This window comes from Silene latifolia, chromosome 7, assembly GCF_048544455.1.
Source record: "Silene latifolia isolate original U9 population chromosome 7, ASM4854445v1, whole genome shotgun sequence".
In the NCBI taxonomy this organism is placed as follows: Eukaryota; Viridiplantae; Streptophyta; class Magnoliopsida; order Caryophyllales; family Caryophyllaceae; genus Silene; species Silene latifolia.
The window spans coordinates 125277929-125293326 of record NC_133532.1 but is presented as its reverse complement, the minus strand read 5'-3'; the positions used below and the strand labels follow the sequence as shown (position 1 = coordinate 125293326).

The window sequence follows — 15398 nt, the reverse complement described above, 5'->3', positions numbered from 1 at the left end:
ATTCTCCCGGACCACCACTCTACGTTGCTTCTTCCTCCTAACCCACACTTCAAAATCCCGACACTACCCCCATAACCACCACTAAATACCAGAAATATATGTTATTAACCCGAACTCGGATTCGACTTCGGAGTCGAATGGATGTGTTCTTGTCATCTGGGTAGTGACCACAGCACGAATCACATCTCCGGTCGACACTATTCCCATCATTCCTTCTTGTCAATAACTGGAATGTGCATGATTTTGTTATTTCCAGAAACACTTTGTTTAATTTGCAGAGATTTTCATAACATACGAAAGGATAAGAATTCATCAATTAAAACGAAACTTTTTTCAATGTTGATTTTATAAAACATTTGTGAAGTGGGCCTGCAATTTCCGAAATTAAAGAGAGTATAAACTTGAAGAAGACAAAAATCTCATTAAAATAAGGAAAGAAAGATGGGTTTTAGAGAAGTTTTTGCGGCTAAATACAGTACAAATGATGAAGAGAAAGAAATGAATACTGTATCGATTCGGTGGAGTTGTGTTTGAGAAGCGATTAGTTGTTATGATTTGGTATTCTGGGTTTGTATTGTCAGATTCAATTAGGTCAATTAGGATTTTTATGTGTTTTTGATTGATTTTTGGTAATTTGATGTTGATTTTTCTGGGTAGTTTAGTATAATAAAGAGGAAGGTGATGAAGATCATCAATAATGAGAATGACAAATGAAGAAGATGAATATAGAGAAGGGCATTTTCGTCATAAAATTAGGCTTCTAATCAGAAAATTCAAATATTGACGGAATATGTCATCAGATTGTGCAAATGGGTGCAATTTTTGACCTGAGAACATTTTATGGGAGTAAATTATTAAAAAGTTTTCATAAGGGAGTTATTTTAGAAAAGTGATATACAAAAGGGAGTAATTGTTAATTTACTCTAAATAGATATCAAATCATATAACAAGTTGCCTAGAAAATGCCAAGAGTTAGAAATAAAATAAATACTTCATTTTAAGATGTAAGATATGATAAATACTATTTAGAGATATTTGGGCATGATTTGTTTAATCTACTCGGTATTTACATAGTCTAGCCATAAAACCGTCTTACCCAAGACTAACCTGACATTCCATCAAAACAAAACTTGCATGTTTTTATTTACACCCATTTTGCTAAATTTTACTCCCTCTTTACACACTTCAAAAACCATAAAACTCAATTTTACTACACTTTCCAATCCTCTTCTATATAAAACCCACTTCCCTTCCAAATGCTCTTCTCAAACCACCATTGAAATCATCACCAAAAACCCATTTACTTAAACCTCTCAAATTCTCAAACTTCAAAACCTTAAACCTCAATTCTTAATTTTAATTAAATTAACATTGCACACAAGATGTTTGCTACAATGCGTCAACCAACACAAACCCAATCACTAATCACAAATTCCTTACAAAAACCAACAATTTTTACCCCAGAAATTCCACATTTACCCTTTGGAAAAATCCCAGAAAAACCCATAATTTCAATTACAAAACCATTACATATTACATCAATTATAAAACCCAGACAAACCTTTGTTATTTGTAATGCATATGAAGCAAATAAATCACAAAATTTTGATATTAATATTGAATTACCTAATGTAAAATCTGAAGCTGCTCAAAAGGTTAAAATTGGAATTTATTTTGCAACATGGTGGGCTTTAAATGTTGTTTTTAATATTTATAATAAAAAAGTTTTGAATGCATTTCCTTATCCTTGGTTAACTTCTACACTTTCACTTGCTGCTGGTTCTCTTATGATGTTGATTTCTTGGGCTACTAGAGTTGCTGATCCTCCTCAGACCGATTTCGAGTTTTGGAAAACTTTGCTCCCTGTAAGTTTTTTATTTACCTCGTAATTTGCGGGAGCTATTGGGTTACTGGTGTAATGTTGTTGTTGTTGTTGAGTTTTGTTTAGTGTTATGGGAGCTTGACTGTTTTTTACATTAGTTTTTGTTTAAGACCGTCTTAACCTTGCAATTTGCATGAGCCTTGGGGCACTAGGGTAATGTTTTTTTTTTTCTTATGTATTCCTCTGTTTTTTTCGTTCAAATTAGATTGTTTTTGAATGACCGTTTACTCGAAAAGTCGTGTTCTTTAGGGTGTGTTTGGATTGAAGGATTTGGAGGGAAAAGAAAGGGAGGGAGAGCAGGGATTCTAAATCCCTTGTTTGGATAGCAAATGAGATGAGAGGGAAATGGAGGGGAGAGATTTGGAGGGATCAAATTTCCTTCCTCCAAGCCTAATCAAATCTCTCCACAATAGGCACAATAGACAAGATTTGGAGGGAAATTGTATCCAAACACCCACACCCCATTCTCCCTCCCCTTCCCTTCTCTCCCTTTCCCTTCCCTCTTTCCCCCTCCCCTCCATTTCCCTCCATTTTTGTTATCCAAACACACCCTTAGTGATTTCAGTACCAAATTATGATGGGTTTTGAGTAATTTGAATGGTAAATTCTTGTTTCAGACGACCAATTTCGTCTAAAATAAATAAGACAAGATTTCGTGACTATTTTGTAGTCAAATGTATAACCACAATGATTCATCAAGGGGTTGTTTGGATTGAGTGATTTGGAGGGAAAAGAAAGGGAGGGAGAATAGGGTATTTAAAATCCCTTGTTTGGATAGCAAATGAGGGTGGAGGGAAATGCAGGGTGAGAGATTTGAAGGGATCCATTTTCCCTCCTCCAAGCATAATTAAAATCTCTCCGTAATAGGCAAGATTTAGAGGGAAATTGTATCTAAACAACCACACTCCATTCCCCCTCCCCTTCCCTTCTCTCCCTTTCCCTTCCCTCCTTCCCCTCCCCTCCCTTTCCCTCAAATTTGGCTATCCAAACACACTCATATTAGTGTTACACCTTATGGAATTTTGTTTTCCAAAAGTGGTCAAATTCGGCTATAAGATGGTTTCAAAACCCTGTCTTATTGTTTGAGACAGAATTGACCCGTCTGAATGAAGGGAGACCAACTCAATTTTAATTGATTACCGAGGTTTTAACTTTTAAGTACTAAGGTTAGGTGATTTGGGGTTATGTAGGTGGCAGTGGCTCATACAATTGGGCATGTAGCAGCAACCGTTAGTATGTCCAAGGTTGCGGTTTCTTTCACCCATATTATCAAAAGTGGTGAACCAGCTTTCAGTGTGTTGGTTTCAAGATTTCTACTAGGTGAAAGCTTTCCTCTGCCTGTTTACATGTCACTGTTTCCGATCATTGGCGGTTGTGCTCTTGCTGCTGTTACTGAACTTAATTTCAACATGACTGGTGAGTAAATGCTACTCGTACATCTTTGGTTATATAAAGTCGATGAGTCTTGTTTGTATGGGACTGTATGCTGAGGCTTTACGGTTTTTTCTTGGGTAACAGGGTTTATGGGAGCTATGATATCAAATGTAGCGTTTGTGTTTCGAAACATTTTCTCAAAGAAAGGAATGAGTGGGAAGTCTGTTAGCGGGATGAACTACTACGCTTGCCTCTCAATGCTGTCTTTGTTGCTCCTGACACCCTTCGCCATTGCTGTCGAGGGACCCCAAATGTGGGCTGCAGGCTGGCAGACAGCCGTTTCTCAAATTGGACCAAATTTCGTTTGGTAAATACCAATTTTCTCGATATTTCAGTAATTTCGCAAATGGGCATTGATGCTAACGGAATTCTTAACCGTTGCAGGTGGGTAGCAGCACAGAGCATTTTCTACCATTTATATAACCAGGTTTCATACATGTCTCTGGATCAGATCTCTCCATTAACATTCAGTGTCGGAAACACGATGAAGAGGATATCCGTGATAGTATCGTCCATAATAATTTTCCACACCCCTATCCAACCCATCAATGCTCTAGGAGCTGCCATTGCCATCCTTGGCACTTTCCTCTATTCACAGGTAAAATCAATTCATCCTTAATTCATCCAAAGACGATGACTGTAACTCGAGCTTACTGATATTGATCGTATTCTGTCATGACAGGCTAAAGTGTGAAACAATTAAGAAGCATCAAATGCAGAATGTGAATTGTGTTATCGAGAGTTGAACGAAGATCAGTAGCAGAGTAGCAGCGACAGAGCGTTCTTGTTTCAAAATTTGCTTAGTCTGTGACTGCACATACGTCTGCAAAATCTTTTCTTCGACATTGTTACTAATGTACTTCGTATCATGTAAGGATAATTAAAGTGGTTCGACATCAATGAACAAGAGTTAGTTCTATCATTTTTCGAGTTAAATGTGAAGAACGGTTGAAGTTTTGGGAAAGGATTACAAAATTTCACGACCAAAAGTCGAACTTAAAAAACAATCACTGAAAGGCAAGCATAATAGTAAATCAATACATCAAACCAATAATAAATTAAATAAAGTAAAGTTTCGTCTCAATCATTTGTTTACCTTTTAATTGATACGGAGGGAGTACTATATAAGTGGAACAAGGGATTCCGCCCATGGCAATGCCTTAAAGGTAGGACCTTCCGGCAAACCGAGAATTTCAACCACGCTGGTGGTTTGAGAATCGAGATCACAACAAATGAATTTTCGAACCTTGTGCCTCAGCCCTAAGAAGATTTTGCGTCCGTCTTTTGAATAAAACAGGCAACGCTTCACAGGATATTCCCATTCCGAGCAACGAAACACTAGAGTCCAACAATTGTCTTCCTTTAGCATCCATATTTCAGGTTTTTTTCCGTTTCTTGTTATATGTAGACGTCCGTTTAAAACCCCCAATCTTGGGCACCAGCACAACGAGTGCATAGCTACGCTTGGAGGGAGCGACATCTCTTCATACGTGTTACTCGATACATCAAAACGCACAAGTAGTACTTTGGCGTTTTTTGAGTCTCTATTAAAAGCGATCCAATACAAATAATTGCTAGCAATATGATTACAAGATCGCTGAGGATGGAAATTCGGAGGTGGATCAGCAATCTCCGACCATGAATTATCTTTCAAATTGTACATGTAACTTTCGGAATTCATCCGAGTTTTTTCATCATAACTCTCCATAAATCTAAAAATCTTAAAATCGTCACTAATAGAATCATACACAAACTCGTCGTGAAAGCGATACCTGTCGGGAGACACATTCGGTTTTGGTACTTGTTTATAGGCGCGGGTGGCCGGGTTGTACAAAACAAATTCTCCCAATTTCCTAAAACAGACCACTCCATTGCATATACCTATTATCTTGGGAGGATAAAGGAGCTTAATGACGTCGGGATGTGTATCAACTTGAACAACGGGACGTTGAGGCTGGTCGAGATCAATCGAGGCAAAAAAGTTATGACCTGAACGAAGTAAAGCTACGGTAGGGTTTTGGATACGTGATCGAATAAGATGGAGTTTGACAAAGTCGGGATTGATAATCAGGTTGTGCAACGACTTAGAAACGGACTTAAAGCGTAAAAGAGTCTTAACAGGCAGCCGTGGTAGGATCTCCATGATAAGATCCTCTGGAAGAGACCTACCGCTTGTTGCTTGCGTCGTACTCATGATGACAGTATAATTCTTGTTTAGTAAAACTGTGTATATATATATTTTTTTAGTAAGAATAAGAAAACTAGAAATTTCCTTTAAGATATTATTCTAAACATATATGGGGTATTGTTGATTTTATTTTTTTTAAATTACTCCCATAAGTTGCATTTTTTTTGCTAAAATTACTCTCTTAAGTTGCATTTTTTTCCCTAAAATTGCTTCAAAACTCACAATTTAAGTGACTTATTTCCTCTAATTTTGAACTCCTTCTACGTTTGTATACATAGTTATACCTTTTAAAATATAGATTGGCTAAGCCACAAACGGAATAAGTTCAAAAACAAACGAAATAAGTTCAAAAACAGACGAAATAAGTCAATTAAATTGGTGTTTGGAGCAATTTTAGCAAAAAAAATTAAAAGGGAGTAATTTAAAAAAAGTTGATTTCAAAAGGGAGTAAAATCTAATTTACCCTTTTCGCAATACACATTTTACTCATTACAGTATACTTTTGACCATTTTACCTCTTCTCATTTTTTTTTTTTTTTTTGAGAAAAGATCATTATCATTAATAAAAAGTCATACGACATCTACAACATATGCCAAGTTCAATCGGATACAAATCGATTACCACCATAGGAAATAAATTCTTGTTCAAAGAATGAAACACTGCAACAGAGTCTCTATCATCGATTCGCCGCAAAAGGCTTTCATCCATAAGAGGGTCTCCGAATCTTCCTTGACGAGTATCCATTTCTTCTGACATGATTGATTGTAGCCATAAATGGGACAAAATATGTAAAACCATATAACGATCTATAACAACGCTGATCTTCTGCTGACTTATTAGAAAACTACAAACGAACCAGAAAACGAAAGCTCTCAAACTGAGAGAAGGACACCACCGATAGACGGGGACGAAACCCTCAGAAAGAGAGACGAAACAAAAACGAAAGCGGAAATTAAACAAAAACATAAAGAAAACAAAGCGGAACACAGAAAAAAAAAGCGGAAGCCAGCGCCTCCCTACCAACCCACAACACCGCCAGATCCAAGCACCACCCTGCCACACCACCTCAACAAACTCGTCCGATAAGACCCGAACAGCCCACATACACCACGCAGGGCCAGGAGGAACGGCGGACCCGTTTATCCGGAACCGGGTGTGGGTAAGAAAAGGGAGGAGGGTTAATCGGAAGAGAGGAGACGGGTCGCCGGAGAAAGGTCTTGAGAGACCCCATCCCCGGCGACAAGATAGGGAGTTGATGGGTGGCGGTGGAAGGAAGGAGGAGAATGGCGGCAGCAAAGGGGGAGGATTTAGGGTTTTGTTTTTTAGAGAGAAGGGGGAGAGAAAACTAGAGAGAAAAAATACCATTTTACCCCTTCTCATTTTACTCATATTCATGATGACAATATAATATCTTGAATATTGCGTAGATATATTAGCCATACCAAAAATTAAATCTAAGTATCTCTCAAAAATTTTTTTTAAATCTAAGTAGAAAGAATGTGCTGCTTTTATTTTGGTTGCATTTAATGTGTTCATGCCAATAGTCCCAATTATATACGTCTATGCCATGAACGCCAATGCATGCCGATGCTGAAAAATTGTTTACAACCGACGGCTTTTGGGCGTTATCCTATTAATGTTCACAATCATCTAACATGTTTTTCTTTTTTTTAATGTAAAGGGAGCCACAATGACAGATATGTTGCTCCGGGGAATTGAACTCAGGTTATGAGTACAACGCAACTCTCAAGACTTTACCAGTTATATTAGCTGAAGAACGGTTGAAGTTTTGCGAAAGGATTACGAAATTTCAAGGCCAAAAGTCGAACTTAAAAAACAATCACTGAAACGCAAGCATAATAGTTCATCAATACATCAAACCAATAGATTAAATAAAGTAAAGTTTCGTCTCAATCATTTATTTATCTTTTTTATTCAAATTAAAAATAAATAAATAATTGGTACGGAGAGAGTATTATTTAACTGGCAATGCCTTAAAAGTAGCACCTTCCGGCAAACCAAGAATTTCAACCACGCTGGTGGTTTGAGAATCGAGATCACAACAAATGAATTTTCGAACCTTTTTCCTTAGCCCTAAGAAGATTTTGCGTCCGTCTATTGAGTAAAACAGGCAACGCTTCACAGGATATTCCCATTCCGTTGAACAACGAAACACATGAGTCCAACAATTGTCCTCGTTTAGCATCCATATTTCAGGTTTTTTTCCGTTCCTTGTTATATGTAGACGTCCGTTTAAAACCCCTAATCTTGGGAAATACCTAAAAGGCAGAACTCTTGGAGGGAGCGATATCTCTTCATACGTATTACTCGATACATCAAAACGCACAAGTACTTTCTTCTTTATGTCTGTATTATAAGAGATCCAATACAAATAATTGCTAGCAATATCATTACCATTACAAGTTCGACGAAGACGCATACTCGGTGGATTACCGATCTTCAACCATGAATTATCTTTCAAATTATACACGTAACTTTCGAAATCCTTCTTCAAGTCGAACCACACAAATCTAAAAATCTTAAAATCGTCACTAATGGAATCATACACAAACATGTCATTATATAATAAAGGAGACTCCCAGTTAAAATTATTATACACACGCTGAAGCGCATTCGGTTTTGGTACTTGTTTATAGACCCGGGTGTCGAGGTTGTACAAAACAAACTCTTCCGTTTTCTTAAAACAGACCATTCCATTGCATATACCGATTAGTTTGGAATTTATTTCTTTACAGCCTGGACGATAGCGAAAAGGCGCAACGAGATTAATAACGTCGGGATTAAAATCAAGTTTAATAGCGGGACGTTGAGGTTGGTCGAGATCAGCTAAGGCAAAGTTGTTACCTGAACGAAGTAGAATTACGGTAGTAGAGTTTCCGATACGTGATCGTTGTAGATAGAGTTTGACAAACTCGGGACGGATAATTAGGTTGAGGAATGACTTGGAAGCGGACTTAAAACGTAGAAGAGTCTTACCAGGTAGCCATGAAAGGATCTCCATGATAAGATCCTCGGGAAGAGACGTATCGCTTGTTGTTTGCGTCATATTCTTGATGACAATATAATTCTTGTTTAGAAAACCCTTCTAGTTACGGCTAATATATGGGATGAGGAAGGTTATTAATGTGTACCCTAAAAATATACGTTAGAAAAAATGTATCCGTGGTGGTGGATATAGGCTTCCTGTATCCGTACCCACCAAGCAATTTCCATACTAGAGCTGACAAAAGCTGGCCCGGCCAGATACAACCCGAAAATTGGGTGAATCGAAACCGAACTTACCCGACCCGATAACCGATAGCAGCCTTATTTTTCCAACCCAAACCTGAACCAACCCGACCCGACCTGACCTGACCTGTGACCCGATATTTTCACAACCCGATAATGAACTAGCTTAATAATGGTTTAAATAACACCAAATTGACATTCATCTTAATTATTTTCACTTAAAACTATAATTAATACACCTACCAATCATTTAAACAAAAAATTATCTAAAACTAAATAAGTATATAAGATAATATATATGTTGATAGACTGACCCGCTAATGACCCGACCCGACTTACCACCCGTTGATGACCCGACCCGAAGATTACTCGACATGAACCGAACCGACCCGAACCCGACATAACCCGAAACCGACATGACCCATCCCGCTTTAACCCGACCCGAGGACCCGATTGCCACCTACCTGCTCCACCGGGTGAAACTCTAGACTTGTACCCGTCTCATTTACCCAACAACTACCTATATCATAATTTTTACCGTTAACTTTTTAAAATATAATGTAGTTTAATCACCAGCAATTTCAATAAATTTTCATTTTTATATTCCTAGTTTAAGATTTCCATAAATTCAGCCCATTAATGCTCTAGGAAGCTGCCATTGCAATCCTTGGCACTTTCCTCTATTCTTAGACTTCGAGTCAGTTACCCTCGGATGGCTTACCTGTTATACATAGTTTACAGGCTATTACGTGAGCAACAGTTACTTAAGAAACAATCACGGAGAGGCAAGCATAGTAGTAAATTAATACATGAAACCAATAGATTAAATAAAGTAAAATTTCGTCTCAATCATTTTTTTATCTTTTAATTGGTACAGAGGGAGTACTATGTGTAAGTGGAACAAGGGATTCCACCCATGGCATTGCCTTAAAGTTAGCACTTTCCGGCAAACCGTGAATTTGAACCATGGTGGTGGTTTCAGAATCGAGATCACAACACATGAATTTCGGAATCGTATTCCTTAGTCCTAAGTAAATTTTACGTCCGTCTTTTGAATAAAACAGGCAACGCTTCACAGGATATTCCCATTTCGATGAGCAACGAAACACTCGAGTCCAACACTTGTCCTCCTCTAGCATCCATATTTCGGGTTTTATTTCGTTTGTTGTTATATGTAGACGTCCGTTTAAAATCCCCAATATTGGACGCCGTGAGGGCATAACTCTTGAAGGGATCGACATCTCTTCATACCTGTTACTCGATACATCAAAACGCACAAGTAGTAATTTGGCATTTGAGCCTTATTTAAAAGCGATCCAATATAAATAATTGCTAGCAATATGATTACAGGATCGATGAAGACGTTTACTCCGAAGTGGATTACCAATCTTCGACCATGAATTATCTTTCAAATTGTACGTGTAACTTTCGGAATCAATCTGTTTTTTTTCACCATGGGGTTCGAATTCATACCGTTCAATAAATCTAAAAATCTTAAAATCGTCATTAATCGAATCATACACAAACTCGTCGTTAAATATTACGAAATATTCCCTACGAAACGGATTCGATACTGGTACTTGTTTATAAACCCGGGTTGCCAGGTTGTACAAAACAAACTCATCTATTTTCCTAAAACAAACCACACCATTGCATATACCTATTATTTTGGAAATATAACACTCTCGACCGCTCGTAAAGCGAATCGGTTCAAAGAGATTTATGACGTCAGGATGTATATCGAATTTAACAGCGGGACGTTGAGGTTGGTCGAGATCAGCCAAAGCAAAGTTGTTACCCGAACGAAGTAGAACTACGGGTGTAGAGTTTCCGATACGTGATCGTTGTAGATAGAGTTTGACAAACTCGGGACAGATAATCAGGTTGAGGAATGACTTGGAAGCGGATTTAAAACGTAGAAGAGTATTACCAGGCAGACGTGAAAGGATCTCCATGATAACATCCTCTGGAAGAGACCTACCGCTTGTTGTTTGCGTTATAGTCATGATGATGATGATACAATTCTTGTTTAGCAAACCCTTCTAGTTACGGCTAATATAATATGCGGCAGGGTTCCTGTTAATCTGTTATGTGCCCTAAGGATACACGTTAAATAAACTAGAAATTTTTCCGTTTAAACCTCCTTTTAGTCTAATTTTGGGCCTAAATTTAAGATATATTATTATTATTGTTGTTATTAGTTTTTCTAGAAGGGAATTTAAGATATACGAGTAGAGGTGTTAATGAGACGAGACAGCTCACGAGCAATTTGAAATCGGCTCGGTTGAAGCCTGGCTCGTGCGAGCTCAACATTGGGACTCGGGCTCGGCTCGAGAGCTTAACGAGTAACGCCGAACAAACGCTGGCTCGACTCGAAAAGCTCGTGAGCGGCTCAAACTTGTGTGATTAAATAAGATATTGCCATATATAATAAAAATATTCTATCGTCATAATTATATATTTGTATCACCCATATCAAATGTCTCACTAATTTGTCAAATATTTTTACATATAAACTTCAATTCTTCTTATTGAAAATACTGGAAGAAAAAAAAAATCAAAAAATTAGCAATTATATATAAGCTTGATTTGAGCTCGAGTTTGGCTTGAGCTCGCAAGCTTGATAACGAGCACATTTTTTTCAAGCTCCGATAAGCTCGAGCTCGAGTCTTGGTTCTCAAGCACAAGCCGAGCAAGCCCAACCTCGGGCTCGGCTCGATTCGGCTCGTTAACACCAAGTGTATCATATATTATTATTATTATTTTTTTTTTTTTGGTGACGAGGGGTTGAATCCCCCCGGCACATGCAATACCCTGCAAACCACGTGTGCCATGTAAGACATCCTTTAGGATGACAGGTATTAATTTTACTAAACATATAAGAGTATTAGGTCCAATATATATAATCTTATGTGTCACCAAAATTTTTGCCAACCATTCCGTTGGTTTGCTTGTATCCTATTTTAAAGAGAAAACTTTATTATTATTTTGAAAATATAAGACAGAATGTTCTGCTTTTATTTTGGTACCATTTTATGTGTTCATGGTAATAGATGACTTGGTCATTGCACGCGATGAGCTTATTGCACACGTTAAAAAAACTGTATTACTATGATGTTAAAGGCACGAACAATTATCAATAATCGAATTCAAAGAGAATGGTGATGCCAACCTCGTTAATAGGCTTATTTAGGGAATGCCAACATTAGATTAAAGAAAAACAATGTAAAGAATTGATTGAAAATGTCAACAATAGACCATAATTGTAGAAACAATGATCAATAATAATATAAACCTTATATATAATATATATCTCTGAGTTATTCCATTCGTTCCAATTATTTTACTTTTAACTTTTTACTCTTTGCGGGAGAGATTTTAAAAGGTAAATGATTGGGATGGATCGAGAGATCACTACGCAAGTGAAACAAGGGATTCCACCCATGGGATCGCCCTAAAGGTATCACCTTCCGGTAAACCAAGAATTTGAACCACGCGGGTGGTTTAAGAATCGAGATCACAACAAATGAGATTTCGCGGCTTTTTCTCCGGCCTTAAGAAGATTTTACGTCCGTCTATTGAGTAAAACAGGCAATGCTTAGGACGTATTTTCCATTCCGAGCAATAACGGAAAACTTGAGTCCAACTATCGTCTTCCTTGAGCATCCAAATATCAAAACTGTTTCCGTGCGTCATTATATGTAGTCGTCCGTTTAAAACCCCCAATCTTCGCAACCAACATGCCGTCATAACTTGAGTAGGGAATGATATCTCTTCATACCTATGACTCGATACATCAAAATGCACAATTACCTCGGGTTTTGAGTAATAACTACCATTAATCCAATTATTCCAATACAAATAATTGCTCACGATATGATTAGAAGATTTATCAATACGATAACCCTGAGGTGAATCATCGATTTTCGACCATGAATTATTTTTCAAACTATACATATAAGTTTCGGAATAATCAATCTGAAATATTTTCCCACGCTCAATAAAACTGAAAATCTTAAAATCGTCACTAACGCAATCATACACAAACTCAACGTGGTATAATTTTTGATGAGCAGATCTGTCTAGCTAAATACTCCGTATAATTCAAACTCTTTGTTTTTCTGGTTCATTGATTCACTACTGGTTTTCCTGTTTTTGGCCCTAACAAAACGAACTAGTGTCTCAAAACGCGAAAATCTTATATTAATATACACTCGATAGAGTATGTAGAGTCCTAATGAGAAATCAAGGCAAGACGACAGTTGAAGAACAATGATCAATAATCTAAACCTTATATATATATGCATGTCTAAGAGTATTAAACTTGACATTGCAATATAAAAAAAAAAAAAAAAAAAAAAAAAAAAAAGGTCCCGAAGTACTATGTAAGTAGAACAAGCGATTCTGCCCATGACATTCCACATGATTTAGCATCTTCCGGCAAACCAAGAAGTTGAACGTCGCTGGTGGTTTGAGACATGAGATCACAGCAAATGAAACGTTGAGGTTTTTCCATAGGCCCTATAAGGATTTTGCGTCCGTCTCTTGAGTAATCATAGCAGAAAGCGCTAATATGATTTCGCCAGAAAGGCGAGTCATACTCATACCTCCAGCGACGATGCTTTGCTGAGCAGCGAAACACTGGAGTCCAAAAATTGTCTTCCGTTATCATCCATATATCAAAAAAGGATCCGAGGACTAGTACATGGGGTCGCCCCTTTAGAACTTGCACTGCTAATATATGAGCGGGATTAATTTGCTTAGGTGTCGACATCTCTTCATACATGTGACTCGAAAGATCAAAACGCATTATGGCTTTGGGTTGTGTGCCATCTTTTAATGTGACCCAATACAAAGAGTTGTTAGCAATATGGGTACGAGATGTATCAACACGAAGACCCTGAGCGGGACTCTCGATCTTCAACCATGAATTATCTTTCAAACTGTACATATAAAACTCGAAATTATTTTGATTTGGAGTCGTAATGTGGTGGACAGAACTGAAAATCTTAAAATCGTCAGCATTGTAATCATAGACAAACACGTCTTCGAAGTCTATTGAGCGACACGATTCTCTCATCCTCAGTCTCGGAATTTGTCTACAATCCCGAGTGGCCGGGTTGTAAAGGACAAGCTCCTTTGCTTTCCCAAAACATACCACTCCATTGCATATACCTATAATCATGGGAAAATACAACTTGGAACTGTTCTCATAGCGATACGACTCAAGGAGCTTAATGACATCGGGATGTACATCAAATTGAACGACGGGACGTTGAGGGTGGTCAAAATCAAAATATGCAAGGGAGGCCTCACCCCAATGGAGGAGAGTAAAGCTAGAGTTTCGGATAAGGGATCGTCGTAGATGGAGTTTGACAAACTCGGGACTGATAATCAGGTTGAGCAATGACTTCGAGGCGGACTTAAAGCGTAGAAGAGTCTTAACAGGCAGCCGTGATAAGATCTCCATGATAATGTCATCTGGAAGAGATCTACGCCTCCGTCTACGTCTCCGATTTCCTTTTTGCTTCATTCTCCGTCTACGATTTCCTTTTTGCTTCATTCTTCCGACGCTATAATTATAAAGCAAACCAGACAAATTAGGGCTTAATTATGATTTACCAAGTTGATTTTCTAAATCACGTTTAAAGTAAATCAAATTTACCTTAATATATCTCCATGATTATTCTAAAGCAAAACTGTGAATGAAATTAGGGCTTAGTTATGAATTAATCACGTTTATTTATAGTAAATCAAATTTACCTTAATATTTTTATTTATTTATTTATTTATTTGCTAGGTATATTGGTTTAAATAAATTTGGCAAAACTCAAAAGCTAACTTTAAAAGGAGGAGTCCTACCAAAACTTAGCTTACACTTTATGAACTAAAGATAAAGATAATACGGGTAGTAATTTTTTAAAAAATATTTTAACACCATAGAGTCTCAATGTCTCATACAAGATTTATTTATCGTACCAAGTTTTACACTTCTATCCAATCGTGGAGTTAGGGGGTCAGTAAGGGTTCTCGCCTCAAGCCCCAAGGTGGATGGAATTTTTGATGTTTTTAGTTAAATTTTTTGAAATTTTTTCGAGTGTATCTTATATAATTAGTCGTTTACCCTTTCTCAAAGTTCAAATCCTGGCTCCGCCCCTGCTTCTATCATCTCATTTTTGCCAAAAAAATTTATGTAGTTGAATGTGGTATTTTAGATGTACCCTACTCATTGTATATGTTTGAATTTTGCGACGTTTATCTTTCGGAGAAACTTAAATTAGTAATTTTTATCGCATAATGACCATTATTCTCAAGTAACTTCATAACAACTAACCCAAATATTTTTTTGTGTATGGTACTCAAATTTACTCTGTTATTACTTTAATTCAACTTATACGGAGTATATATTATATATAAGAGATTAAAAATAATAATAACCGACGTAGGAGTATTGTGTATAGTATAGAATATGACGGGATGAAGGGATCTTAGGACTACTACCTGTAGAAGTTTTCGAAGATATATCTACAACACTGGTGTATCGATTTGTGTTGAAATACGTTTGCTTACTAGAATGATCGACAAACATGATATTTCTGAATAAACTCGGAAAAAGAAGACGTAGTCGATAATGCTACTGATGT

The 15398-nt window shown here is 37.2% G+C and overlaps 4 protein-coding genes across 4 annotated transcripts; 1 reads left to right on the top strand and 3 right to left on the bottom strand.

The window, feature by feature from the left end:
- Positions 1–1141: 1141 nt before the first annotated feature.
- Positions 1142–4238, top strand: LOC141593003 (glucose-6-phosphate/phosphate translocator 2, chloroplastic-like). Its single transcript, XM_074413924.1, has 5 exons — positions 1142–1865; positions 3073–3298; positions 3401–3623; positions 3701–3914; positions 3999–4238. Exons 1-5 carry the CDS (start codon positions 1383–1385, stop codon positions 4008–4010), a joined length of 1158 nt encoding a protein of 385 aa, XP_074270025.1. The 5' UTR covers positions 1142–1382; the 3' UTR covers positions 4011–4238.
- Positions 4239–4436: 198 nt separating this feature from the next.
- LOC141590723 (F-box protein CPR1-like) lies at positions 4437–5510 on the bottom strand. Its single transcript, XM_074411287.1, has one exon. It carries the CDS (start codon positions 5508–5510, stop codon positions 4437–4439), a length of 1074 nt encoding a protein of 357 aa, XP_074267388.1.
- Positions 5511–7480: 1970 nt separating this feature from the next.
- LOC141590721 (F-box protein CPR1-like) lies at positions 7481–8572 on the bottom strand. Its single transcript, XM_074411286.1, has one exon. The coding sequence runs from the start codon at positions 8570–8572 to the stop codon at positions 7481–7483; it is 1092 nt and encodes a 363-aa protein (XP_074267387.1).
- A 4563-nt stretch (positions 8573–13135) lies between these two features.
- On the bottom strand, positions 13136–14317 carry LOC141590720 (F-box protein CPR1-like). Its single transcript, XM_074411285.1, has one exon. It carries the CDS (start codon positions 14315–14317, stop codon positions 13136–13138), a length of 1182 nt encoding a protein of 393 aa, XP_074267386.1.
- Between the last annotated feature and the right edge of the window lie 1081 nt (positions 14318–15398).

Bases quoted from the DNA above. Each gene is read 5' to 3' on its own strand.
- LOC141590723 (XM_074411287.1), bottom strand. From the start codon at position 5,510: ATGAGTACGACGCAAGCAACAAGCGGTAGGTCTCTTCCAGAGGATCTT.
- LOC141593003 (XM_074413924.1), top strand. From the start codon at position 1,383: ATGTTTGCTACAATGCGTCAACCAACACAAACCCAATCACTAATCACA. The intron at 1,866-3,072 runs GTAAGTTTTTTA...GGGGTTATGTAG, and splicing joins TTTGGAAAACTTTGCTCCCT to GTGGCAGTGGCTCATACAAT. The intron at 3,624-3,700 runs GTAAATACCAAT...TAACCGTTGCAG, and splicing joins ATTGGACCAAATTTCGTTTG to GTGGGTAGCAGCACAGAGCA.
- LOC141590721 (XM_074411286.1), bottom strand. From the start codon at position 8,572: ATGACGCAAACAACAAGCGATACGTCTCTTCCCGAGGATCTTATCATG.
- LOC141590720 (XM_074411285.1), bottom strand. From the start codon at position 14,317: ATGAAGCAAAAAGGAAATCGTAGACGGAGAATGAAGCAAAAAGGAAAT.